We start from the raw sequence: 26,546 nt of genomic DNA on the forward strand, positions 1-26,546 counted from the left end.
CTTTTTCCAGGCAAGAAGGCCAATGTTAGAGGCTGGACCGTCTGGAATAAAGGTGGAAGCGGTATAGAGAAACCAGATTGACTTCGGGCGCTCGGATCGTACTAGGGCATCCCTTCTCAGATTGGGGTTGAGAGTACTCAACAAAAACGTGCAAAAAAAGTTAACTCCCCTCTCTGCTGACGAGGCGGCCCTCAGAATATGCAGACCTGGGCCTGATGGAAGGCTCAGGGAAAGATGACCTGGACCAAGTTACGCGAAAAGACGTGGCAAGAACTATCTTGGCTCTATTTGTGGTTCCAGGCTTAGACGCGACAGGGAGAATAACTGCGAGGAAGGGAGAGTGATGACGCTTCTTCCAGAAGTCTTAACCAGCTCATCCAGCAACCCCCCTCAGGGAACACTCAGCGTACCAACACTTCACAGCCCTCGCGCCTGCCCTCAATCAAGATGGCCGCCGCGGCGCGCCCACACCACGGCGCACGCGCTGTACCTCTGCTCCGCCTTCTTCCCGTCCTTCTGAGCGCCGGTACAGCCCACTCACCAGCTGCACTCCCTCCGTGCGCCCTCAGCTTCACCCCCTTTTCTGGGTGCCCCCGCCCGTCCAGACTCCCGAGGCGGAAGTGGATAGTGCTGCTCAGCGGAGAGGCCGAGGGGGGGAGGGGGAAGTGCTTCCGGGGAAACGGGCCCCGGGTTGGTGTTTGTAAACTTGCCTCGGTCCCGGCGGGGACAGCGGTGGCCACGGGGTTGGCACGGCGTGCTGGGGCCTGGAGGAGGCGCCGCGCGGCTGGGGAGACAGTGGAAGGCCGCGCCTGGCAGGTAGGAGCACGCCCCGGGGAGCGCAACGTCGTCCGGGTAGACGGCAGCGCTTCAGCAGCTCGCAGGCCGTGGGGCGCCGCGCGGGAAGGGGGAGGGGAAGGGAGGAGGGGCGCGTGGCGAAGGGAGGGGGCTCACGGGGAGAGCTAGGACCGCGCGCGCTCCGCGGTCCGGCCGCGTCCCCGGTCGGGCAGTGGGGGCTTGCTCGGAAGGGACGCGGGCGCGAGCACGCACCTTGCGCGCTCCTCGGCTGTCTTCTTCGGGTGCGTGCGGCGGGCGCAGCGGCTGGCTGGCTGGCTGGCTGGCGGGAGGGAGGGAGGGAAGGTGGGTGGGAACGCTCAGCGCTGGGCTTCGCCTCCTTGCTTTCCACCTCCGCAGCGAGTTTACGTACCTTCGGGGGGGGGGGGGGACTCGGAGAACACGCACGTGTGGGCCTGCCCTGGCGCGAACTGCCGTTCCGGTTTCTGCCTGCTAGCCAAGAGCCCAGCCATAGGCCTTGAGCTTTTCTCTACCCCACTTCTGATCGCCTTAATAGAGTGCGAGCTTCGCGGGCCGGCCCACTGGACACAAAAGCCCCAAAGGGCCGCCGCCCCCTTCTTCCCGTCCAAAAATGACAAATCCAAGCAGTTGGCCGGGTGCAGTTCCTCCACCAGAGGCCCCAGTTACATTTGCTCCTGTTGGCTATCCGGAGACCAATTTCTTATGACCCAGAAAGAAAAACCGCTTGACTGATGTCTTCCTTTTTTTGAGTTGCACAAAGAGCGCCTGGCAAAAGTTCAGCCCACGACTGGTGGTATGGGCCCGTGGATGTTGCACCTAACAGCCCTATCTCCCTTTTCGGTTTTAGGTTTGTGAAACAGATGTGAATTTCATCCAGAGAATTCAGCTGGAAAACCAAGACTGGCAGACTCTTTTTCTTCAGACAATAGGCAGGAGCCAGGCAGAGACCAGGGATTCTTGGAACATCTATCTTCCCTTTGGAGGACACTAAATTCTATGTGAAGACAAAGGCAGTTCAATATGGCAGCAGGACTGAAGGGACACGAAGGAGTTGTTACAGGGATTTGGTGACAGTTCTTCAAACAACAGTGTCTTAAAGAAAGGTGGATCAAGAAGCTCCTGAACTTTTGTGTTGCATTAAGTGAGAAATCAGCATGGCTCAGGTAAAAAGCTCTAGAGTCCTCCTCCTTCAAGATCTCTGGGAAGCGTGTTTGCAGTTTCACTCTTGAATGCTGCCTTAGTCAACATATTGACCAACCCAGTGAGCCAAGCTCTGTATTAAGCACCAGGGGGAGATCTAGAGGAAGGAAAGGAGACAGGCCACAGCCCCTGCCTTCAGGGAGCTTCCAGTCAAATGAAGGAGGTAGGCTATACTGCATCACAGGCCCTGATGGGACATTTGCAAAGCAGCATGTACTCTGTGTACACTTGGTGCATTAACTGCTGAGGGGCGTGAGGGAGTGAACAGTCTGGTGAATGCTTCATTTGTCTTTATCAACAGGAGTTTATTGAGCTCCCTTTTTATGCAAGGCATTGTACTGCGGAGACAAAGATGAATAAAACTGTCCCTGTCCCCAGCAAGCTTCCAGGCTAGTTGGGTTGGGGGTGGGGGGAGATGAAGACGTAGTCTGTCATTTGTCTTTATATTCCCAACACCTTGCAAAGTGGCTGGCTGGTAGTACAGGCTCAATGAGTCTGTTGATTGAAGGAATGTGCAGTCATAGAGGTAGGGAATGTGCATTGCAGAGGAGGGAATGATCTTTCTGCCTCGATGAAAAAACAGTTGAAGCTTGAAGGATGCATAGGATTTTGCTAAATAAACAACCAGAACAGGGTATTCAGACAAGGAGAACTGCATGGGCAAAGCTTAGAGGCATGGGCACACGTGGTGAGGTTGGGAGTATTGTAGATGGTTTGCCAGTTAAGGAGGAAAGCATTTAAATGGGGGCTCGTTAGGGGAATGTGGGAATGTTAGGGTGAGGGAGGTGTTTCCTGGAGAAGGAAGCGGAGTGTGCCTTGAGGGCCTTTTATGCCTTACTGAGAATTAGACTTTATTCTATCGGGAAAGGGAACGCTCTGAAGAATGTTAGGCAGCAGAGTGATATCAGATCGGTGTGTTTGTATTTGGAAGGTAATTGTCACTGTGGGGATACAGGATGGATTGGAGAGAAAGGATGACTTGATAGTTCATTGTTGTCATCTGAGTAGAAAAGCTATATGCAGGCATTCCCAGAGCTTGTCCCAGCTTCCTTCCAGGGACCCTCCCCTACCAATCTCACCGGGATGGCAGCCTGATTACAGTTTAATTGGCTTTTTTCCAGCTGCACGCATAGCTTCCTCCTTTCCATGCCGAGTAGGAGCCCTTCGGTTTCTTCTTCCTTTGTTTGCAACCCACTCCACAGTATTGTGTTCACTTTTGCTCTGACTGAACAAATTGCTAACTTTGTACGGGGCACTGCTGAGCATTTTATATCTTGGCTTAACTGTCATCAGCCCTGTGAGGATGAATACCATGATAAATATTTTGCATTTAGGGCAACTGAGACTTAAAGAGGTGGGGTCACTTGCCCAGCATTGTACAATTATCACAGAATTTTTTTTACTTTTGGACCTTTCAGTCCAAAGCCCTTGGGGGGAGGGGGGCATCCCAGGATATACGGATTACGTGAAAGGAATTTCTGTATAAATTGCTTGTGGAAGTTGGCTGACCAAGTCTTTCTTAAAGACGTTTCTCCAGTATGAAGCGCAGGTGTCTAGTGCTGGCTAAATAAAGTAAGTTTGAAGAATATAGCAGTGAAAAGGGGGAATCTTTCCAAATATCCCTTGCTTAGGTAATCTTTAAACTTTATGTAGAGCAGAGAATGTGAAAAAATACGGAGATGCACATGTATAAATAGCCTGGGGGGGAGTGGAGGGGCACAAGAGAAATTGTATATTCAACCCCAGAATCTTCCCCGGTGGTTTAATTTTTTTATCTTTTATAACAACACTCAGGGAATTTAAAATCTAAGGGGAGAAATGATCCAATTTTACTGATAAACATGTTCGTGGGACCTGATGGGATCGTTTGGGGCACCAGTGAGGTGTGCCCGTTAGAAGTGGGCTCTGTGAGGCTGAATGCCACTGAGAGAGGAAGAAGGAAGTTCGTCTAGAAATGTCCCACTTTGGTGGCTCAAGAGGATGGAACCACATGCCCACATAGAGGCTTAGGAATACTTCAGAGGGATATGTAGACCCGCTCTTCTCAGCACAGTGCTAATGACAGAATTGTCGAGAACATTTGATTATTTACTTGGTCTGTATCTAAATGCTGACAGATGACAAAATGAGTGACTAGTTCCTGGCGAGATGAGGACTCTGGAAGGAAGCGGGGTTTTGTGGTGAGGAGGGACATTCCCTAGAGAGGAGCAGCGTGGCAGTAGCCGGGGGTGAAAGGTAGTGCTCCAGAGGGTGGCAGCCTGTCTTTGCCTGCCCCGCCAGGTGACCTGACACCTCATCTCCTTTCAACTTAGGCAAGTCTCCTGGCTTGTGAAGGCCTAGCAGGTGTGAGTTTGGTTCCCACTGCAGCCAGCAAGAAGATGATGCTGAGCCAGATTGCCAGCAAGCAGGCCGAGAATGGAGAGCGGGCGGGTAGCCCTGATGTGCTGAGGTGCTCGAGTCAGGTACATACAGCACTTGAGTCCATTGCGGCACCTGGGGGTCGGGTGGCCCGAGCTCTCTGCCAGGAGATGCCAAGTTTGGCTTCCTCAGTGCTTCTGTTTAGGGAAATGGGGAAAGGGGGTCCAGCTGGGGAGTGAGTGAATGGGGGTATTTGAGAGGAGACAGAAAAGGAAGGTCTTTTCTGTTCTACAGCCCCTCGAAGCCAGAGGCCTTGGAGAGGAAATGGAGGAGTACTTTCCCTAAACCTTTGGGGCAGGTGGTTTGCTCTCATTTATAAGTTGTTTCAAAGCCGCTTTTGGCCTCTCCTGAGACGGACCGTGAATTTAGATTTGATTTGTGTTCAAAGGGCCACCGAAAAGAGAGTGATAAGTCCCGGAGCCGCAAAGACGATGACAGCTTGACTGAGGCCTCTCATTCAAAAAAGACTGTTAAAAAGGCAGGTAATGGGGTAACCCCCAAACCGTAGGAAGTTCTCCTCTTTCCTCCCTCTCTGTCTCAAACCGTAGCTCCCCCTAGATGCGTGGCACACTCATGGCCGTGAGTGTGTCCCCCTGACTCCATCCAGAGACCTCTTTGGTAATTGATCTCTGCCCTCTGTGGAACATCCTTGGTGAGGGAAGGAGAGTCAGGGGAGCATGAGATCGTGAGGCAAAGGGCAGGCAGACTCCTGCTCAAGTCAGTTCCACATGTTGGGATTGACGAGGCAGACGGCTTACCCACTGCACCTCCCTCCTCAAGAGGGCTGTGGGAGATGACAGTATCAGGTTACTTTGTCCAGCAGTTGGAAATAGATCCAGAGGAGAATGGGGGCAGGAAGGGGGCAGAGGGATGGCCTCATGACATGCCTGACTCTTGCCTCCAGGTGGTGGTAGTGGAGCAAAATGGTTCTTTTCAAGTAAAGATTCCCAAAAATTTTGTTTGTGAACACTGCTTTGGAGCCTTTAGGAGCAGTTACCACCTCAAGAGGCACATCCTTATTCATACTGGTAAGTCTTTTGCTCCCATTCAAAGGGGCAGAAGAGTCTATAGTTTGTATTATCTTTGTGTGTAGCTCTTGTTGGGTTTATTTTAAGGGCAAGTATTTGAAATAGTGGAAGAAGATGGGTGAATGAGACAGAGAGATTGTATGTATCTAGGGTCACTGAGACCAGCAGTTCTGGGGACCCTTTTCCCATTACATGTCTTCACGCTGCCAGAAGTTAAAAATTTCTGGAGAAACACTTGGAACGAGGTCCTTGCCGTGTATACCTCCCACTGTTAGCTTCTCTCTCCACCTGGGCCAGGTGAGAAGCCCTTCGAGTGTGATATATGTGATATGCGCTTCATCCAGAAGTACCACCTGGAGCGTCACAAGCGTGTACACAGTGGGGAGAAGCCCTACCAGTGTGAACGGTGTCACCAGGTAAGCTCACGTGTCATCCACTCACAGCCAGACACAGACTTTCTTCCCTGAGAACTAGGCCCGCCCCTACTCCCTGCCTGGCTTGCAAGGGGCCACCAAGCATTCCCGGCCAGGATGGAGTCAGTACCTGGGGTGAGGAAACTCCCTCTGGTCTTATGCCGCTTGTCATGGAGATGGGCTGTTAGAATGATTGTAATAATGGCATTTCTTCCGAGTACTTACTCTGTGCCAGGCACGGTGAGAGCGTATTTGACCTTGTTTTGTTTAACCTTCACATTAACTCCATGCGATAGCTGTGTTGCCTTATTTCACCCATGGGGGAATCAAGATTCAGAGACGTTGAGTTTCCCAAGGACACAGGAGATCGGGGGCAGAGACACATTCAGTCGAACTTCAGAGCAGGTGCACTTTGGAGGAAGAGATATCATCTCTGCCCTCGGGGGTCAGTATCTGATCTGTTTAGAATGTAAGAGCCAGGACCAAAACAAGACGAGAACAAGAGATGAGAAATGATAACAACCGACACTTCCTGGACTTTGCTGGGTCTCAAGCTTTGCTCCATGCTCTCATGTGGAATCTGCAAACACTAGAATGGAAGCTCCGTGAGTCAGAGGCTTTGTCCCTCTGGTTCTCCTCTCTTGTCCTCAGCCCTAAGAACTGTACTTGCCTGAGTTAGAGACTCAACAGACACATGATGGGAATGAAGCCACTCCGGGAGTAGGTACCTTTAGCCCCGTTTTACAGATGAGGGGAGATTCACAGCTGTCAGATAACTTGCCCAAGGTCGCATAGCTACTAAGCACTAGAGGGAGAATTCAGACTTCAGAGCTTGCGTTCTTCACTCCCGCACACTTTGCAGTCTGTGTATGCGCTGGGGCGTGTGGAGTGGCGCATGTATCTCTCCTTTGTGAGGAAGACAGCTCTAGCCGATAGGTAACTGAGTTTCTCTTCTCGGCACTTAACCCTCCCTTTCTTCGCAGTGTTTTTCTCGGACAGATCGATTACTCAGACACAAACGGATGTGCCAAGGGTGCCAGTCCAAGACTTCTGATGGGCAGTTTTCTCTATAAGCGCAAGGGGCCCCAGGTGGTGGGAGTGATCAGCAGAATCTACCGAAGAGCGCACCCCCTCTGGTCTGATGGTCCCACCACCACCCCATCTGTACCTGTTCCCCTCCTGGAGGAGTGGACCCAGGAGACCGGAAGAGTGCATCAGGGGACAGCAGGCCCCAGAGCATCAGCTCTGTAAATAGTCTGAGACTATGAGTATCTCGGGGAAGTTCCTACAGCATTCCCGGGTAGGGAAGCTAGTCCCTGGACCCTTGGCTGAGGTCATAGGTGGGGACTCAAGGTACAGGACCAAGACTGAAGTGTGGCTCCCGCGACCTTGGACCCCAGCTGGCAGCTGAAATGGAAAAGACTGGGGAGAGGGATTTGTTTGTTCTGTTCTTGTTTTTGTTTATCCAAAAGCAATTTCAGCAGGTGCGCTGTGGAAACAGGTAGTATGGAGGTATAGAGTCCTGGTCAAAGCAGGGACTGGCTGCTCCAGCCCTCCCCCGAAATTGAGTTTTTAGTTGCAGTTGATCCTCAATGTTCCATAGCCCTGGACCTCACCTCCTGTTTGAAGGAGAATAGGAGCAGGGATGGCAGCTGAGCTTCCTTTGGCCTCTGTGTACACTGTAGGGACAAAAGAAAGAACAGTGGGAGGAGCAGAGAAGGACTGGATCCAAAAAGAGTGGACAGGTACCTCTCGTTTCCTTCGGGGAAGAGCGAGAGTTGCAGCCACGGTGTTGTACCGGCCCACGCCACACGGGTACCTAGGGGGTCAGCTCAAGTGCCTTCTGGAGGAAACTTGGGTGAGAGCGGCCCGTGAAACCCCTTTCCTTTCTCTCTCTGGGCAGTTGGTCTTGGGGATAGTTTTTGGCTACCTCGCTGATGTGGACTCCTAAGCCAGACAGAGGTGTTGAGCAGGGAGTCGTGGCCGTCAGAGTGGGTTCTGTCCTTGTGTCCCCTTAGGAACCACCCAGGCTGGTCCCAAGCTGGGTAACAGCTGTTGACGCAGCAAAGGAAGTTGGTGTCCCCTGACGTGGCTGTTGAGTCGTGTGAGCTGTTCTCCTGCCCAAGTCCCGTCACTGTATCTGGGTAGAGCAGATAGGGGTCTGGCCTTTGGTCCCAAAGAGCAAGATCTTGGCTTTCTTCTTGATGGCCATCCCTACCTGACAAAGAACTGCGGGGGGTGGGGGCGCTGCAGAGAAAAAACTAAGGAAGAGACCTAACATAGGTGTGATTCTTAAGTCTGTTCTCTGCTCCTCTCTGCTCCCAGCGCCACCACCCAATATCCACCACCCCCCGAAAGTGATCAGGGGTGTGTGTGTGTGTGTGTGTGTAGTATGTGAGTGTTGATGTTTGTATGCTTGGAGGTGGCATATTATTGAGCCAAACCCTTCTCCAGCCCTCAACTCAGGGGAGGATGAGCATGAAACAGCCTCTCCTCAGCCCCCTCAGCCTGAAGGGTGCTTGAGGTCCCAGCAGGAGCTGAAGAGCTCAATTCAGGGGACTGGAGGGCTTTGTTTTGGAGGTGTTGTGTTGTGTTTTGTTTTGTTTTTTAATTCAACAGACTGCTGGTTAGGATGTTTCTGACCCAAACCAGGGCTTGTGAATATGAACTTTCTAAAGTGAAATAAAAACCCTCTTTCCTCCTGCTTAGGAAAGGATCCTGTGGGAGGTTCTGGGGTTTGGTGGACCCCCCCAGGTTGTGACCTGCCCTGACCTACTGGGCTGGGGGGTAGTTATGGAGTAATCATGGAAACTCGGTGAACCTGACCAAGCTGTCAGTGGAGATCTGAGCTAGCATTCTCCAGGAGGTGTGGTATCATTTCCCAGAAAGTGGAGGGAATGGCAGCAGCAAGCTCCCAGCTGTTGCCTGTTCTGGAGGAAATAACAGGTTCAGGGGTGGTCTCCATACCTCTGAGGTGCGAGGATTTTGGGGGGAAGAAAGAAAGGAGGCCTGGCACCTTAGCCGTCTTCCCTGACAGCATCCGAGATCCTGTTGGGGAGACGCTGGGGGATGTCTTTGCCACCTGTGCTCCTCTAATTTTATGCTGGCACTCCAGAAACTAGACCACAAGTCCTTGAACCTGCCCGTGGTCCCTGCAAGTGGGGCGTCTTTCTGCATGTGAGCCAGCCCCTTCCCTGTTAGAGGGTTCTACTGGGGGCTGGGATTGGTCTAGGATACCTTTAGAAAAACGGTCCTTTCACGAGTGCTTTGGAAAATGGGAAGCTTCCCTCCCTGCCACCTGTGGCTAACCTGTCTAGAGTTGAGATGGGTTGGGGGGATGCGTGGAGAATCACGTGAGTGCTCTGTGCCCCTGCGTGTGCGAATATGTGCTTAGGTCAAAATGTGCCCTGGCCCCCTACAGGCCTCTGCTTCCTGCCTGGGTGGACAGGAGAGAGAGAACTTCAAAGCATATGTGCAGAGAGCCATACCAGAACCACCTCTGCCAAGGACTGGGTGCGGGGAAACTCGGGAGCAGGTGGTTAGCTCAGTTGTCCAGGTGCTGGTGTTCTGGGGTCATGACTATGCGAGGAGAGAGGAGCAGAGAGGCAAAAGGAGTGACTTAGTGCCCAGGGGGCTTAGGAGTCCCACTTAACACCCCAGGGAAATCGCAGACTGAGACCGCTGCAAAGGCTCCTGGGTCCAATGTCCCACCCCTCCTCTGCTGGGGCAGGGGTGGGGGGTTCTAGCACTGGAAAGAAGCCTCAGGTGTGTCCGGAGTGGAGGGAAAGGGAAACAGGGCCGGCTCTCGGAGATGGGATGTGGGATTCAGGGACCTGGGAAAAAGTAGCGCCAGTTCCTGGGTGGGCTGCTGTACCAGGCTCCACCAGCCCTGCCCTTCCCAGCACCCCCAGTCTTTTCCGTCCGCCCCCCCAACAGCCTCTTGTTGTCACTTAGCTACTGATTGTGCCCCATGGCTTGATTTGGGAGGGTTAAATGAGGTGTGGTGTGGAGTCCCCCACAACTTTTAACCCTCTCCCCAGATGTTCTTTGCCTCTGTGTGGCCCTGGGGCTTTTATCTTAACAATCCCTCCTACCCTTCTCTTTTTTTTTAATATACTTATTTTGCTATTGGGGGAGGGGAATATTAAATGAACAAGATCACTTTTAAATGGTAGTTTTTATAAGATGTTATAAACTTGTATCTTTTTACCATTAAAGTGCAGTGTATGTTCCTTCGTGATATATTTAGGATATTTAAATAAAAAGAAAATGGGGCTTTTGTACATACTATCTCCTCTTTGGGAAGACTGCCTTGGGAGAAGCTTTTTCACTGGGGCCAGAGTCGTTTTCCTTTTTCTCCACCGAATGTAACCAACCACCCCACAACTTCCAGCACCCTGGAAGCTCCCCTTCTCTGCGGAGGAGCAACAAGGAAGTAAAAACAGGGTATCGCTTCCGAAGAAGAGGGGGAACAAAAAAGCCTGCACAGCAGGGCAGAAGGAGGTTGGACATCAGCAAAGGCCGTGTTTCTGCAGGTGTGGTCTGTATCCCAGCCCAGCCTGCTGCTCGCCCGGCAGCACCTACTGCCTGATCGGCTCAAGTTGGAGAACCTCTCCCTGCCCTCAGGTGGCAGGAGGAAGCGTGCACGTGAGCTTTCCCGAGGCCCTGGCTCCCCAGCCAGCGTTGGCCTTGGGATAGAACGAGCCTTGACAGCCTGTGCTCTGAGGTAAGACACTTTATTGTACACCCGGGTGGGGTAGCCCCCCGCTCTGAGGTAGGGAAGCGAGGCTGCCGCGGGAGGCAGCCCTCCTGGGTGTCACTCTTGAGAATGAAGTACGTGATAGTCACTCAGCAGTGGATTCGCCCCCTACCAAGCTGCTGCTGCCTGGTAGACCCCGCACGCCCAATGTCTCCATCCCAGAGAAGAGCCCTGCGGTGTGTCCCTCCGCACTTCAGAGAGTGGGACTGTCTGCCTGCTGAAAGCGAGGGTTGACAGTGGTCGTGATGGCGCTTTTGTAGAGAGGATTATTGTCCTGGGGAAGGAAGTCGGAAATGAGGAGGGAAAGTTCTAGGACTCTTCTTATCTAGGCCTCAAAGGCCAGCCTAGAACTTGAGCAGGACTCCAGCAGCTGATGGAACTTAGCAGAGGAACCGAGACACATGAGCGCAGAGGCAACACAGACCCAGTGAGGAGGCGGGGCCTGGGCGGGATGGGCGGGGCAGGACGGTGAGGCGGAAAGTAAAGCCCCCCTAACCAGAGGAAGCAAGGAAAACCCCGCCCAGGCGGCTAGGAGGCCTTCACCTGCTTCCATTTGAGCCGTTGCTGTTCCTTTTCGAAACGTCTGTATTCCCGGCGGTCATAGATTTCCACTGAGAGCCGATAAGCCAGGACCAGCCCTAGGCCCACCGCCACGATGCCCCCCACGCAGCCCAGCACAATGATTTGGGTGTGATCCGCTCCTTCTGTGAGGAAGAAACAGCAGACTTCTTGGGGCTGGGGACTAGGGATTGCTCACCAGTCTGCCCTCAATGTGTCCAGCCCCATCCAACCTCCCCAGCCCTGCCTGTCACTGAAAACAAAGGGAACCCCACAGGGTAAAAAGTCACCCCAGTACTCAGGGCCTTAGCTTGTCCACTTGGTCCAGCACCTGCACTTTTGCCTGGATTAGTAGCTCTGCTTCAAGCCCCAGTCTGGTTTCCCATTATCTTTACCTGCAGAGTTCTGAGGCCCTTACCCATCAGACTTCCCCATCTGGCATGTCCACAGCATCCCTGCCCACTTACTCTCTAGGGGTCTCACTCTCAGCATGACCATGCCTCCAGCCTCATCCTCTATCAGGAAGAAGAAGAGCTGGTTGTCCTGGGTCCTCTCTTTGCACCAGCTGTCATCCAGGATAGGGGCCAAGGCCAGAGTCACGTTGGCATGGGCACAGTCCACGCTGCAATTCGTTGCCAGAGGACCAGTCCCAAAGGCCTTACACTCTGCGCAGTCCCTGTCCAGCGGGTGACAATAAGTTACCCGCTAGGCAGTTGTCACCCAAACCATATGCAGAAAAAGCAGGCAGGTGGGAGGGGCTCAGTGAGCCCTGTGCCCCTGTTCCCAAAGTGCAAGGCCTGAGGGTTCACCTGTGTCTCTCGCATGGCGTCTTGCAACCTGAGCACTGATCACACAGAGCACCATAATAGCCGGCAAAGCATTCACAGCGGTTGCACTTGCAGTGTCCATGCCCATTGCAGAGCCCTCCCTCAGGACTGACACAGCCGTCCATGTCTCCACTGCATTCGCATGCTCTGCCCGTACGGTTGGCATGACAGTGACACACCCCACATTGGCAGTGACCAAAACCTGAGGCAGAGCCACATCCAGGGTGACGACCATATTCCCCACATGCAATTGACACCACGTGCCACCACAAGCCGCCTAGAGCTGACCTGTTCCCGTGCATCCAGTTCCCTCTCAAGTGAGCCAGACCCCCTCCAACCCCTTTGATTCCTGCCATTAGTGCCTCAAAGTTCCCAGACCCTAAATTTTCTTGGGGGAGCCCACTCTGACCCCACCCTTTTCCCCAAAGTCTCCAGGTACCTCCACAGAGGATGCCCTCATGTCGCTCACAGCTGGCATCATCACACTCGCACAGACGTCCAGAGCTCTGTCCACTGCAGGTGCAGCGTCCACACTGGCACCGTCCCCTCCCGCTGCACAGAGGTCCTGTGCCATTGGAGGCCCGGCACCCAGATTCCAGATCCGGGGAGGACAGTTCAGCCTCAGAGCACTCACAGAGTCGACCCAGACGGCCGGGGACACAGCTGAGAGCAGACAGCCAGAAAGGCGAAAGGGCAGTCAGATAGTCTGACCATCGCTCGACCTGTCTTTCCCAGAACCCTCTAAACCCGAGATCTCGTGAGAGTTGGAGGGTGAGGCGTGGCTAAGTCTATAAAGGAGCACCAAGCACAAGAGGGGCAGAGGGGGTTCTAGTAGACGGAGGGTTTGGCATATCCGGGACGCTTCAGGAGGTGAAAATCAGGGTGGCATCTTGGGATATCTGTGAAAAAGACGCCTAGAGACGCCAGTGAGAGGATGGGGCTGGCGGTTAGCGGGGAGCCACGTGGGTGAAGGGAAGCGAGAGGCCCTCACCTGCACACCCCACATTGTAGGTGCCCCAGGCCATCACTGCAATGAGGAGCCTGGAGCTGAGTGTCATTGCAATTACAATCGCACAGTGTGTGCAGCTCCACAGTCAGCTCCTCCGAGAAGCCACGGGCTCGGAACCTCAGCAGATGGGGCTCTGTGAGGCAGTGGGTTGCTTGGAGAGTAACCAGAAAATTCACCTGAGGACAGAGTAGGCAGAAGTCAGACTAAGATCACATGCGTTCCTGTGTACGCAGAGGGACATGCATGCACCAAACCCTGCTGGTCATCTAGAATCTGATTCCTTAGTAAATGAAGAGATGAAGTTGTGCCAACACCACCCTCTAGAAACGACTAGAGGAAGCTGCTCATTAAAGCACCTCAGCAAGAATTGGTGGAGGGCTACCCCAGGCTTTTTTTTTTTTTTTCAGGGCCGCACCCACAGCATATGGAGGTTCCCAGGCTAGGAGTGGAATCAGAGCTACAGCTGCCGGCCTGCACCACAGCCACAGCAACACTGGATCCAAGCCGCATCTGTGACCTACACCACAGCTCACGTCAACACTGAATCCTTAACCCACTGAGCTAGACCAGGGATCAAACCCATGTCCTCATGGGTACTAGTCAAGTTCTTTAACCACTGCGCCATGACGGGAACTCCTACCCCATACTTTTTATATTGTTTCCTGGCCCTGTCCCGGGTCTCCTCCTGCCTGCCTGCTCAATTTCCCACTCCCAGCCCCCCCACCCTTCCTTCTCACCATCTGGTTGATTCGGACATGGTTGCACTGGCCCCGGTCGCCAGTCTCCCCCTGTCTCTTCTCAGGATCCCCACACTGGGATTCGTAAGAGATGTGGACCCCAGAAGGGAGTAGAGCGTGTTCATGTTCAAGGGTCACAGTGGACGACAGCCTCTGTGGAAAAAGAGTAACCCTCACTGGAAGGCAGGACTGCAACCCCGCCTCGGGCCCTCTCCACCTGTGCCAAATTCTGCCAGAGTCCTGCCCTCAGCCCACCTGGGGGCTCCTTCCATTCTTCCCAGTTAGGAGGAGTTTCTGCAGAAAGGACCTGTGATAACCTGGAGTGGGAACACAGGAGCATTTCGATGCAGCTGCAGCGAGAGCCCGCTGGGGATCAGGGGCTGGCCAGGCACTGTAAACATGCAGTGACTACGTTTTTCAAACCCCAAATCAGGACATGTAACCTGTGTATATACAAGGTCTAAGGGCAGATTCTTGGGGAGTTCCCTGGTGGCTCTGTGGGTTAAGAATCCCATGTTGTTGCTGTTGTGGCTGAGGTCACTGGTTTGGTGCGGATTCAATCCCTGACCCAGGAACTTCCACATGCCATGGGCACAGGCAAAAATTAAAAATAAAAAAAAAAAGGCAGATTCTTTCACTTGAGTTTGTCCTGGGAAATTTGATATTGCCTCAAATTTTCTCACCATGGATTTAGAACATGGTCCCTGTCATCAAGTCTAATGACAGAGATAAGAACTAAGCCCAGGAAATAAAAATTTTTATCGTTTCTTTCTTTCTTTCTTTCTTTTTTTTTTGTCTTTTTGTCTTTTTTAGGGCCGCACCCACGGCATGTGGAGGCTCCCAGGCTAGGGGTCTAATCAGCGCTGTAGCCTCTGGCCTACACCACAGCTCACAGCAACACCAGATCCTTAACCCACTGAGTGAGGCCAGGGATCGAACCCACAACCTCGGATTTGTTTCCACTGCACCACAACGGGAACTCTTTTTTTTTTTTTTGGATATGCAAGAAATAGATTTATTAAGATAGGACGCTTGTGAGAGATGCAAGCAGGCAGGCACGGAAGCTCTGCCTATCATTTCTTCTACCTGTAAAATTCTATGGTTGCTGTGAAGAACACCTCTGAATTATTTATAAGCTTAGTGAAGACAGCCTCCAGATGTCACACCCTTTATGTACAGACTGGGGGACAAGTGCCAGGCTTCCATCTGTTATCTGTGGGACCTTGGACAAGTCACTTAGCCTCCCTGTGTCTGTATCCCCATCGATAAGATAGGAATAATAGTTTCCAAGCAGGAGGTTTAGTGGTGTACATGAGACAGTACAGAATGTGTGAACTCAGGACAGTGCTTGGCATGAAATAAAAGCTCAATCCATGTCAATTCCCTTCCTCGCCTAGAGCAGGGCTCCATGACCTGCACAAATCAGGCACTTAGATTTATTTTTTCCTTTTTTTTTTTGTCTTTTTGCCACTTCTTGGGCCGAGGGAGCGGCATATGGAGGTTCCCAGGCTAGGGGTCGAATCGGAGCTGTAGCCACTGGCCTATGCCAGAGCCACAGCAACGCAGGATCCGAGCCGCGTCTGCGATCTACACCACAGCTCATGGCAACGCCAGATCCTTAAACCACTGAGCAAGGACAAGGATCGAACCCACAACCTCATGGTTCCTAGTCAGATTCGTTAACCACTGCGCCACAACGGGAACTCGACACTTAGATTTATGAGTGCGAGACCATTGAGCTATCAATGACAGCCAAATGCAAACTGGAGGTAGGACCTGAGGAGTGGCACACTAAAAAGTGACCCCCCCCAGTTCTGCCATTGCACCTGAGGGTCCCTCTCCACCTTTCCCCAGTGCCCACCCTCCCCCCACCACCCCGGCTACTCACATTATAAGCATCCATGATGAGCTGCACCACATTGCTGGAGTCCTCACTCAGCTCCCCCACTGCGGACTTAGGAATCAGCTTACTCAGCTCCTGCAACAGAGGAATAGAGGGAAATGGTGGGTCCATACCTCCTGGGAAATGGCCTTCTGGGGGTTCTGGAAGGAGGGCATATGGCAGGAGGAGGAAAGTGAGAAAGGCTTGGGGTTGGAGGGTTTGGCAAACAGACAGCTCTCACCTGGTAGACAGGCAAGGTGGCACTGGTGACAGCAAAGATGGGCTGGATGTTTGCCGCAGAGAGGGCCTGGGCTACCTGACCCACGGAGGGGTAGTCCTGGAGCAGGGAGTGGGAACAAGGTGAGCACCCCAGGTCACCCTCACAATGCCCCAGGTGCCTGCAGCCCAGGAAATCCAGGAACCAGGGGTCCACCAGCTAGAGGAGGGAAGGGCTAGAAAGTTGAGTGGAGGGGAAGAGGGCAAGGTGGTCACTGGTAAGGACAGTGAGGCGGGAGCGGGGAGGAGGGGGGGTTCCTGAAGGTGCGGCTCCTATGGGGAGGGACAAAGTGAGGGTGGGGACTCACAAACTCTGGGCTGCGACTGTAGAGGCCATCGCTGTCCAAGTGGCAGTGCCCATCGCTGGGCATGAAAATGCCACCCAACTTCCCATCCCCAGCGGTGTGGAATGTGTCATCAGAAGTGAACACCAGTAGCCGGGACACATTTCTCCAGCCAATCTGCTCCTGGGGTGGGGTTGGGGGTGGGTAGGCTGTGCACCTGGGCATGGCTGACTTGTGAGCCACCCCAGCCGGTTCTATGAGCCAGGGATTTGGCCAGCCTCATTCTGAATCAGTTCATCCATCCCCCTGTCTCCAGCTCCCCCAAACAGAGTAGCTGCTAGTGGAGGCCTTCTTGGGACCCAGAAAAACACGCCTCTTCCTCAAGATGTGTTACGAATCCACCATGAAATTATTAAAAGAAATTTGCAAACTACAAAGACTATGATACAAAGAGCACCTCCTAGAATTGTGCCCTGCACAACCAAAGGTGGCCCCAAGCAGCTCTTCAGTCACAGAACCCTGTCCCGCCCCCTCACCTGGCAGAGGGCAGCCTGCAGAATGGCATCGAAGCCACCTTCGGGGGAGTCCAGGTTGCCAGACACACTCTGGCGCCCCACTTCCTGCTCGAAGGCCTTAGCATCCCCCGTGAGGGACAGCACGTGGCGAAAGCTGAAGGGCGGCTGGCAGCGCTCCAGGCGGGTGGGACAGGGGTGGCGAAGCTTGGAGGGCACTGTGCTCACGAAGGGCAGCACTGTTTTGTCCACAAAGGAGCCAAAGCCTGGGGAGGGAAGGCACGAAGGCGGTGCCAGGAGTGACTGGACAGCAGCAGGACGAGAGGGCCACTGTTGAGGACCCAGGAGGGGGGTTTGTGGGAATCGGGGGTGCGGGCCAGTCCTAGAGGAGGTGATGGGAGAGGTGCTCCTGGAGGGCAGGAACCCAGGATCCAGCAGCGGCCAAGAGGTGAGACTACGGGCGGCTCAGGGGAGTGGGGATAGTGATGAGCGGGATGAGGAGGAGGACACAGTGGTGGGCAGGCAGGGGTTTCCCAAAGGCTGGAGAAGAAGGCACAGCTGTGCCGTGTTCCAGCAACACAAGAAGGAAGGGATCTTTTTCTTTTTTTCTTTTTCGGGTCGCCCTAGGGCATACGGAGTTCCCAGGCCTGTGATCAGAGCCTAGCCACAGTTGGGACCTAAGCCGCGGCAGCAGCAACACTGGATCCTTAATTCACTGTGCCAGGCACAGGATGGAACCTATGTCCCAGGGCTCCCAAGACCCCGCCCATCCCTTTGCACCACAGAGGGAACTCCAGATGGAGGGGATCTTGAACAGGGGAAGGATGAGCAGAGAATAGTTGGTGGGATAATAGCATTTAGACCTTATCCAGGAGACACAGGTCTGAGACAGTGGCATCCTGGCAGTGTCTGACCCTGGGAGCTGTTGGAACACAGTCTCTCCAGACACTGGGGCCTCAGTTGCCCTTCGTGTAAAATGAGTGGTCCTACTGGACAGTCTCTTAAACGCCCTCCAGCTCTGACCTAGAAAATAGATGCCTTAGGAGAGAGATATCAGGAACCCGCGGCCTGGCCAAGTCTGCTAAAAACCAGGAGAGGGTAGGCGGGGCCCTTGCGATGTTGGCAGAGCCTACGGCGGTGGTTGGTTAGAGGCAGGGGACGGGCAGGTGCAGGGCAGCGCTTCACTCGCTTGCTCCGCTCACCGATGCGCACAGAGTGGGTGACCTCCTGCAGTCGCACCAGCAGCGCGTGCCCCAGCTGACGCACGCGCTCCAGGTCATCCTTCATGGAGTAGCTCAGATCCATAAGGTAGTACAGGTCCACCGGGTATCCCTCGGCTCGGCGGAAGCGGACCCGGAGCTGCTGGGGCTCCCCTGGGGGAAGGCGGTGGGGGGCGGTCAGCGGGGCGCAGTGGAATCCCAGCCCAACCCCAGCTCCGCCGCCGCCACTGGCTAACTCACCAAGTCGCAATGTGACCCGGACCCGCTGCGGCGCCAGCTGGGTGGCCCCCTCGCCGCGGGTGTCCTGGCTGAGCGGCTCGTCCTGCAGCACCTCCTGCCGGCCACGGGGCTCCTCCAGCTCCTCGGGAGGACAGCCCCGGGCCAGCAGCTCCTCTCGGCTAGCGCAGCGCCGCGCCTCCGCCTCCCCGGACGCAGTGAAGTTCTGCACGGCAAGGGAAGGAGCGTCGGGACCCTAGGTCCCCATCCCCACCCCCACCCCTCAGCCCTACTCCCAGAAGCACCCCATCCTCCCGGCCACTTCCAAGTCCTCCCCTCTCTGTCCACTCCCTGCGCCCCTCTGATTCCCTCCCCTCCCTTCCTTCCACAGCCACCCTTGAGCCACGTCCTTTCTTCCTCATCAAAACCCACTTCCTAGAGCACCCCCTTCTCCCCCCCCTTATCCCAACGCCCCCTTTACCCCATCCCTACCTCTCCCCGCCCCCTAGTGCCTCAGGCTTCCTGTTTGAGATCTCAGGGACCTCACTACCACTAAAAAGGAGGAGCCTGAGATCCCAGTCCAACCTCCTCTGCGTGCTCAGGCCCAAATGGGAAGGGGGTCAGACGAAGTTCCTGGGAAGAGGAAAGACAGGGCCCGAAGAGGAGACCCCCTCCCCCTCAACGTGCCTGGTACCCCTGATGCTTCACAGCCAGTCGCAGAGGAAGGAAATGGTTAGAGCAGCTTGTCAGCTGGTCAGGGTGCCAGCCTCTGGTCTAGGGATTGGAGGAGACAGACATATACCCAGCTGTCCCAAGAGCCCCCGCCTGGCATCTCTGGCCTGGCATCTGGCTCTCTGCCTCCTCCTAACTCGGAGTCTCCCCCTTCCTGTCCTCCCAGACTCACTATGCACCTTTCCTCTGGACCCACTCAGCTCTGTAGCTCTGCCCCCAAGTGAGTTTGCTCTCACTTCTTATCTAATTCGCCTTCTTCCTGTGAGAGATACAGTTCTGTGCGCGCGCGCACACACAAACACACACACACACACACACACACACACACACAGACCCTAGTCAGGCATCTCTCATGCTCTGCCACACCATGAGCTCTGTTTCTTTAAAGCATAAACAAAGAAAACAGCCTTGTTTGACCAGCCAGGGAGACACTTGATCCTCAGCAGCCTTCTTACCACTTAGGTAGCTCAAGCCTTTCCCTCAAAGCCCACGGGCTTCCAGCTCCTTCCTTTCTTCCCTGTGAGTCACAGGCTGCTGCATACCCAGGAACACACCCCCGCCCCCAACATAGATTCAGACACCCAGCCACACACCTTCTGCAGAGGACTGACCCCAACATGATGCTATTTGGAGATGGAGCCTTTGAGAAGAAATCAGGGTTAGATGAGGTCATGAGGAGAGAACCCTCATGAGAGGATTAGATCCCTATAAGAAGAGACACCAAGAGAGCTTGTCCACAGCCCATCTGCAAGCCAGGAAGAGAGGCCTTACCAGGAATCAGCCAGCACCTTGACCTTGGATTTCACATCTTTCAGAACTAACTAAATAAATAGATTCCTGTTGCTTAAGCCCCTTAGTCTATGGTATTTTGTTATGGAAACCAAGCTGACAAATACAAGTGTATTTCACATGTGCACGCAAACAGAAGGTCCCTCTCCCTGTGCACAAGCATGAGTTCCAATAAGAACATACTTCCTCCAAATGCATGGTCACAAGTCTTCTCCATATATACACAAATACGCAGATACAGACATAAAGTATATGCACAGGAAACTTGCGTGCATGTATATGCACACACACACACAATCACACACACACAATCACACACACCCGCACAACCACACAACACACAGTCCCATGTACACACACTTGGGCATGCACAGGACTGCAGAGGGCACCCAGAAAGTCATATATGTGCCCACACAATCACACATGTATCCAGGCGGCACACACACACACACACACACACACACAGACGGTTCAAAGGCCACAGGCCCATCTTTACCAGTTGCTTGCACCACGCGCAGCTTGGGTGTGAGAGGATGCATTTCTGGCAGGAGGGAGCTGGCTGGCAGGACCCTGGTAGGGACAGATCAGGACTCCCCCGTTGTGTGGCCTCCTGTGGGGATGAGGTCTTGGCGTCCAGCTCACTCTCGCCTCTGCTCAGGGCCAGCAGGAAAACCAGGACAATTGACAAAGCCACCATGGTCTGTAATAGAATATAGAGGGGCACATGTTTGTCCTTAGGGAGGGGCCCCATGCTCTCGACCCTCTAAACTTAGCCTGTGGTTGTCGCTCTCAAAATTCTGCCCTAATTCTTTATCTCCCTCCATAGTTTCACTTCCCCTTGTGGATTCAGCAGTTTCTTCAATATGACAGGGAGGGGCAGGTACCAGGCTGGGATAGGGGTCTCGGAGAAGACCTGTCCCTACTGTGTGCAGATGTCACAAGACCTGAGTAGGAAAAATGGCCTAATCAGAAGTCTGGAGGGAGTTCCCGTCGTGGCTCAGTGGTTAACGAATCCGACTAGGAACCATGAGGTTGCAGGTTCAATCCCTGGCCTCGCTCAGCGGGTTAAGGATCCAGTGTTGCCATGAGCTGTGGTGTAGGTCACAGATGCAGCTCGGATCCTGTGTTGCTGTGGCTCTGGTGTAGGCTGGCGGCTACAGCTCTGATTTGACCCCTAGCCTGGGAACCTCCATATGCTGCAGGTGTGGCCCTAGAAAAGGCCAAAAAAAAAAAAAAATCTGAGCATTCCCATGTGGTGAAATGGGTTAAGGATCTGGTGTTGTCACTGTAGCTGCTTGTGTCACTGCTGTGGCGTGGGTTCAATCCTGGACCCAGGAACTTCCACATGCTATGGTCACAGCCAAATATATATATACAATCCACTGCCATGCTTCAGAATCAAAAGGTTAAATCCCAAAATTCTTAGGAATTGATGAATAGCTGAAAAAAATCCTAAAAAAGAACTCACACTTCTTGGAGGACTCACACTTCTCACTTTCAAAACTTACTACAAAGCTGCAGTAATCAAGACAGTATGGTATTGGCATAAGGATAGACATATCGATCAGTGGAATAGAATGGAGAGTCCAGAAAAAAATCCATCCTTTTACGACCAATTGCTTTTCAACAAAGATGCCAAATCATTCCATAAGGAAAGAACAGTCTTCAACATTGTGCTGGGATGAGTGGCTATCCACATGGAAAAGAATGAAGTTGGACTCCTACTGCACAACATATATAAAAGTCAGAGTTCCCACCATGGCGCAGTGGTTAACAAATCTGACTAGGAACCATGAGGTTGCAGGTTCGATCTCTGGCCTCGCTCAGCGGGTTAAGGATCCGGCATTGCCATGAGCTATGGTGTAGGTCGCAGACGCAGCTCGGATCCTGCGTTGCTGTGGCTCTGGCTACAGCTCTGATTAGACCCCTGGCCTGGGAACCTCTATATCCTGCAAATCATGTATCTGTTAAGTATCCAAAATATTTTTTTTAAAAAAAGCTCTTTACAACAGAAATTGGCACACAACATTATGTTAGTTATACTTCAATTAAAAAAATTTTTTTAACTCTTACCAAAAAAACAAAAAACATCTTCTTATAACTCAGCAGCAGAAAGAGAAACAACCCTATTTTAAAATGGGCAAAGGACTTAAATAGACATTTCTTTAAAGAACGTAGACAAGTGGCTAACAACAGATAAAAAGATGCTCGACCAAATTAGTCATCAGGAAATGCAAATCAAAACCACAGTGAGAGACTACTTCGCACCCGCTTGGATGGCCCAAATCAAAAAAACAGAAAATAAGCGTTGATGAGGATAAGGAGAAAATAGAACCTTCACACATATGTAAAATGGTACAACCACTGTGGAAAACAGTTTGGTGATTCTTTAAGAAGTTAAAACACAGGATTACCCTAGGACTTGACGATTTCACCTGCAGGTTTATCCCTAAGAGAACTGAAAAAGGGTGTGTAGACAAACACAAACTTGCCCAAGAATGTTCATCACAGTACCATTCACAGCAGCGAAAACGTAGAAACAACCCAAATGCCTATCGCCTGCTAACTGGATGAATAAAATGAGGCATATCCACACCATGAAACATTATTTGGCCATAAAAAGGAATGAAGTAGTGATATGTACTAGAGTGTGGATGAACCTTGAAAACAGGCTAAAGGAACCCGACCAGTCACCAAAGACTACATATTGTTCAATGCAATTTATGTGAAAGAGCCCGCCTGGACAACTCCATGGAGATGGAAAGTCGATTCGTGGTTGCCAAGAGCTGGTGAGGAAGGGAAGATGGGGAGTGGCTGCTTAATGGGCAGTTTCCTTTTGGGGTTAGAAAAATTTCTGGAACTAGATCGTGGTTATGGTTGCACAACATGGCGAATGTCCTAAATGCCACTGGATTGTACACTTAAAATGGTTAAAATGATACACTGGATGTATATGTCATCACAATCAAAAAAAAAAAAATCAAAAAGTGAGAAATCTCCCATGATCCTATCCTCCATCTACTGCATCCGACATACTCCAAATAAATAACCTTTATTTATTATTATCTTATATTGCTTAGGATCTTTCTAGAGGTTTTTAGTGCACATACAAACTAATATGAACACTTATATCCTGGACTTCCCTGGTGGCTCAGCAGGTTAAGGATCTGGCATTATCCCTGCTGTGGCGAGGGCTTGATCCCCCACTGGGAACTTCCACATCCTGTGGGTAAGGCCAAAAAAATTAAAAAAAAAAAACATATATATTCTCTTCAAATGATAGAATTCTACAAGTGATAGAATACTTAATATCCAGTATTATGTCTTTTTTTTTTTCTTTTTAGGGCTGCACCATGGCACATGGAGGTTCCCAGGCTAGGGGTCTAATCAGGGCTACAGCTGCCGGCCTACACCACAGCTCACAGCAACACTGGATCCTTAACCCACTGAGAGAGGCCAGGGATGGAACCTGTAACCTCAAGGTTCCTAGTCAGATGCATTGCTGCTGCACCACGATGGGAACTCCGGCCTTTTTTTTTTCTTTTTTTTTTTTTAACGTTTTACTTGCTTTAACTACTTCTTTTCTTGGAAGTTCCTGCTACCGAAGAAAATGAAAATGAGGAACACCCTTGTTCATCTTTACAGCCACATTTCCATTGCATGGATGTACTTAGTCTCTCATGGTGGGAATTAGGTCGTTTCTAATTTGTTCACAATTGTAAACAATAAAAATCATGTATTTATCATTTCTCATGCATGCAGGTTGTAGGGTAAAGCCCTGGAAGAGGATGTGCAGAGTTACTCAATAGGTATCATTTATAATATCGGCATGTGGTGTCTACATAACCCCCTGAGGGTCTGTGCCAGTTCACATCTCCAGCGGCGGTGAATTTGAAAGGCCAGCTCACTCCTTGTCGGGAGCATCTGGGCTGAGACGCAGTACCAGATGCTCTGTGCAGAGTGTGGGGAAGGGTGGGGTACCAAGTCTCTGACCGCCCCCATCCTGCTCCCCACCACCTGCCGCCTCAGGCGGAGGGAGTAGATATATAATTAACAAAGCCTCCACCCTCCAATGAGAGGCCACCCAGGGCCCAGCCTTGGTGTAACCTCAAGCCCCACTCATTCTGCACGCCTGTGGTGGGGAGGCTGGGGATGCTGCAGCACAAAGCCCAGCTTGGACTCATATCTCATAGGTGGGGCTCCGGGCCACCCTGGTTCCCCAGGATAGAACAGTCCCAAGGAGAGCAAAGGAGTGGCTCATCTCCCCTAAAGGGGTCCTTTGGACCCTCCTCCCCTAACCCCTTCTCCCCTTCTTGGGATACTTGACCTGCCAGCAGCTTCTTTTAATCTTCAATCTGTCTTTCTCTGTCTCTGTCTCTGTCTCTTCTTCCTCTTAAAAAATCTGATTACATCCCTTGGCCTCTTCTCCACTTATTCACAGTTCTTTGTTTTACTTTTTTGTTGTTGCTGGGTGTGTGGTTTTTTTGGGTTTTTTTTTTGTTTGTTTTTTTTGGTCTTTCTGTCTTTTCTAGGGCCACACCCGAGGCATATGGAGGTTCCTAGGCTAGGGGTCTAATTGGAGCTTTAGCCACTGGCCTACACCAGAGCCACAGCAAAAACGCCAGGTCCGAGCTGCATCTGCGATCTACACCACAGCTCACAGCAATGCTGGATCCTTAACCCACTGAGCGAGGCCAGGGATCGAACCTGCAATCTCCTGGTTCCGAGTCAGATTCGTTAACCACAGAGCCATGATGGGAACTTGAGTTCTTTGTTTTTCTTCCTTTTCCCCTCTGATCCTAGCCATAGAATGGCAGAATCTTCTTTTTCAACCCCCCTTTTTTTGCAACCGGAAACCCAGAGTGGGTAAGTGACTTGTCCAAGGTCCTCCAGTGACTTTGAGCTGAGCAGGGACTGACATAGGCCAGACCTCTTGCTTAGCTGCTTTCCTCCCCATCCAACCCAGGCACCATCTTCATGGAAAATTGTGCCTTCTCCCCACCAGCCCCTGTGGGCTCTAGCTCCTCGCCTTTCTCCTTCCTCGAGGTCTTGGCCAGTTTTTCCTTCTCTCCTTCTGGGGTTGACAATTTTCCTGGACTTCATTCTGACTTCAGTACACACCCTAAAGCCCCCTCAGCTGCTGAGAAACAGAATGTCTTCCGGGCCCATCCAGATCTTTCAAGTCAGGCGGCATCCTCTGCTGCCCACCCAGAATCACAAGGAGGGGACAGAACCAAGCCACTGAGCCATGGTCTCCCAGGAGTGTGGGCTCTGTGACCAAGGTGCCGACGGAATGGAGGTCTGAGCCAAGCACCAGGCAATAGGCAGCTGGGGAGTAATATTGGGAGACGCTTACCTTGTCGTAATCCTTGGCACCGGGGCAGCAGGCAAATGCTAGCACTCAGGCATCCCCTTCCTCCTTTTCCTCTCTCCAGTGGGAAACGAATGTAAAAGAGATGGGGGGCGGGGAGCAGAGGCTGGGGGGAGGCGCGTGCGCGCGGGGGCGGGGGGGGGGGTTGCTTGTGAGGAAGGAACAGAGACAGGAGATCTTGGGATGCAGAAAGGACTTCAGAGGCTTTCTCCAGACTCAACGGAGTGTCTTCAGGTGAGAGCCCTCTTCCCAGGAGGGTGGGACCAGGTGGGGCCGGGCTGGGAAGGAGAGGAGGCAGGAGGGCTGGGGCCCTGGTACTCACAGGTGGGTGCGGAGCAGCCCTTCCTCCAGTGGTAGCAGCAGCCTTTGTGTACTGATCTGGGAGGCTATAGAGGAGGAAGTGACACGCCCCGGGTGGGGGAGACTGGAGGGTGGTGGGGGTGACTGATCTAGAAGGTGGAGCAGATAAGGGTGAAACTGGGCCAAGGGAGTTGAATATACAGGTGTCTGGAAGAAGAAAGCAAGGAAGCTCATCTGCGGAGCCCCTGTTATGTGCCGGGTGCACCGAAATGTTAGAATTAATCCTCACAACAATTTCCTGACATAGGTGTGAGCCTCCTCGCAGCCCCCTGATTTTACAGACGTAGAGGCTTAGCAATACGAAGAATTTTGCCCAAGGTCACATAGGCAGCAATTAGGTGGTCTGGATTTAAATCGAGGTCTGCCTGCCTCCCAAATTGATAGTATCTCCACTTCCTCATATAGGACCGTGATAAGGAAGAAAAAATTTGGAGGCAAGAAGTCCTGTGGCGGGAGGTTAGCGACTATTGTTCATTCTGAAAACCACTGTCTTGCAACGGGTGCTCAGCTCTGTGGACTCTGGGGCCAAAGGCCCCAAGTTCCAATCCTGGCTCTGTTACTCACGGGTAGTGGGGACCTAGTCAGTTGCTTACCGTGCCTGTGGCTCTTTTCTCATCGGTCAAGTGGCACTCATAGGATGGTTGTGAGAAGTAAATGAGGGAATTTGTACTGATTGCTTAGAGGAGAACGTGGCACTTACGAAGGGTTCGATAAGTCAGTCGGTGGACGAGAAGTAATGGGGGCGGGAGGCTTTGAGAGAATCAAGGCCCAGACAACTGGGAAGTTGGAGAGACAGGCCCAGGGCCAGGCTCAGAGAACGCGATTGGGGAGCCAAGGAGCCAGAACGGTAGTGGACCCCAAGACAGGGGTGGAGGCGGCAAACTGGCTGAAGCTGAGCACCGGTCTGGCAGCTGGAGTGGGTCAGGGAGAAGGCCCGCAGGGCCAAAGGGTTGAGGCCCACACTTGACCACAGGGAGTTTTGGAAAGGAACTGGATGTGATGGCTGTGTCCACAGGTCTGTCTTCCCTGCTAAGAGGCCACGGCGCCCTGTCCCCCAGCAGGTGTTCAGGGCCCATCATATGGGGTGTAGGAGGGTAGCTGCTGGAGGAGCCCCTGGAGAGAAGGGGGTCCCTCCTCTGGGT

General features: G+C 52.6%; 3 protein-coding genes across 8 annotated transcripts in view; 1 reads left to right on the top strand and 2 right to left on the bottom strand.

Moving 5' to 3' along the window:
• Positions 1–1,120, bottom strand: part of CSAD (cysteine sulfinic acid decarboxylase) — a 41,604-nt gene extending 40,484 nt beyond the window's left edge. Inside the window, exon 1 of one of the 2 annotated variants that reach the window (XM_047786727.1) lies at positions 1,048–1,120. The gene's annotated coding sequence lies outside the window, so the exon portion shown is untranslated. Of the gene's footprint in view, positions 1–710; positions 801–1,047 lie in introns of those variants that run through there. The other variant, XM_047786726.1, reaches the window with a different exon arrangement.
• On the top strand, positions 679–10,155 carry ZNF740 (zinc finger protein 740). Of its 2 annotated transcripts, XM_047786737.1 has the most exons (7): positions 679–816; positions 1,661–1,976; positions 4,326–4,475; positions 4,820–4,909; positions 5,336–5,459; positions 5,757–5,875; positions 6,856–10,155. In XM_047786737.1, the coding sequence occupies exons 2-7, from the start codon at positions 1,968–1,970 to the stop codon at positions 6,943–6,945; spliced, it is 582 nt and encodes a 193-aa protein (XP_047642693.1). In that variant the 5' UTR covers positions 679–816; positions 1,661–1,967; the 3' UTR covers positions 6,946–10,155. The 2 variants fall into 2 exon arrangements, with proteins under 2 accessions (XP_047642693.1, XP_047642695.1); XM_047786739.1 differs by lacking the exons at positions 679–816; positions 1,661–1,976 and adding an exon at positions 1,983–2,176.
• Positions 10,156–10,592: 437 nt separating this feature from the next.
• ITGB7 (integrin subunit beta 7) lies at positions 10,593–25,443 on the bottom strand. 4 transcript variants are annotated; one of them, XM_047786721.1, is made up of 16 exons: positions 25,367–25,443; positions 25,030–25,102; positions 20,170–20,373; positions 18,177–18,378; positions 17,919–18,089; positions 16,741–16,982; positions 16,229–16,387; positions 15,886–15,981; positions 15,651–15,740; positions 13,763–13,915; positions 13,008–13,201; positions 12,456–12,679; positions 11,999–12,218; positions 11,657–11,865; positions 11,175–11,335; positions 10,593–10,905 (listed from the first exon to the last, which is right to left on the bottom strand). In XM_047786721.1, exons 3-16 carry the CDS (start codon positions 20,368–20,370, stop codon positions 10,825–10,827), a joined length of 2,403 nt encoding a protein of 800 aa, XP_047642677.1. In that variant the 5' UTR covers positions 20,371–20,373; positions 25,030–25,102; positions 25,367–25,443; the 3' UTR covers positions 10,593–10,824. The 4 variants fall into 4 exon arrangements, with proteins under 4 accessions (XP_047642677.1, XP_047642678.1, XP_047642676.1 ...); XM_047786722.1 differs by lacking the exon at positions 25,030–25,102 and having other exon boundaries at positions 25,367–25,387; XM_047786720.1 differs by lacking the exon at positions 25,367–25,443 and having other exon boundaries at positions 25,030–25,150.
• Positions 25,444–26,546: the final 1,103 nt, after the last annotated feature.

This window comes from Phacochoerus africanus, chromosome 7 (assembly GCF_016906955.1).
Source record: "Phacochoerus africanus isolate WHEZ1 chromosome 7, ROS_Pafr_v1, whole genome shotgun sequence".
Taxonomy (NCBI): Eukaryota; Metazoa; Chordata; class Mammalia; order Artiodactyla; family Suidae; genus Phacochoerus; species Phacochoerus africanus.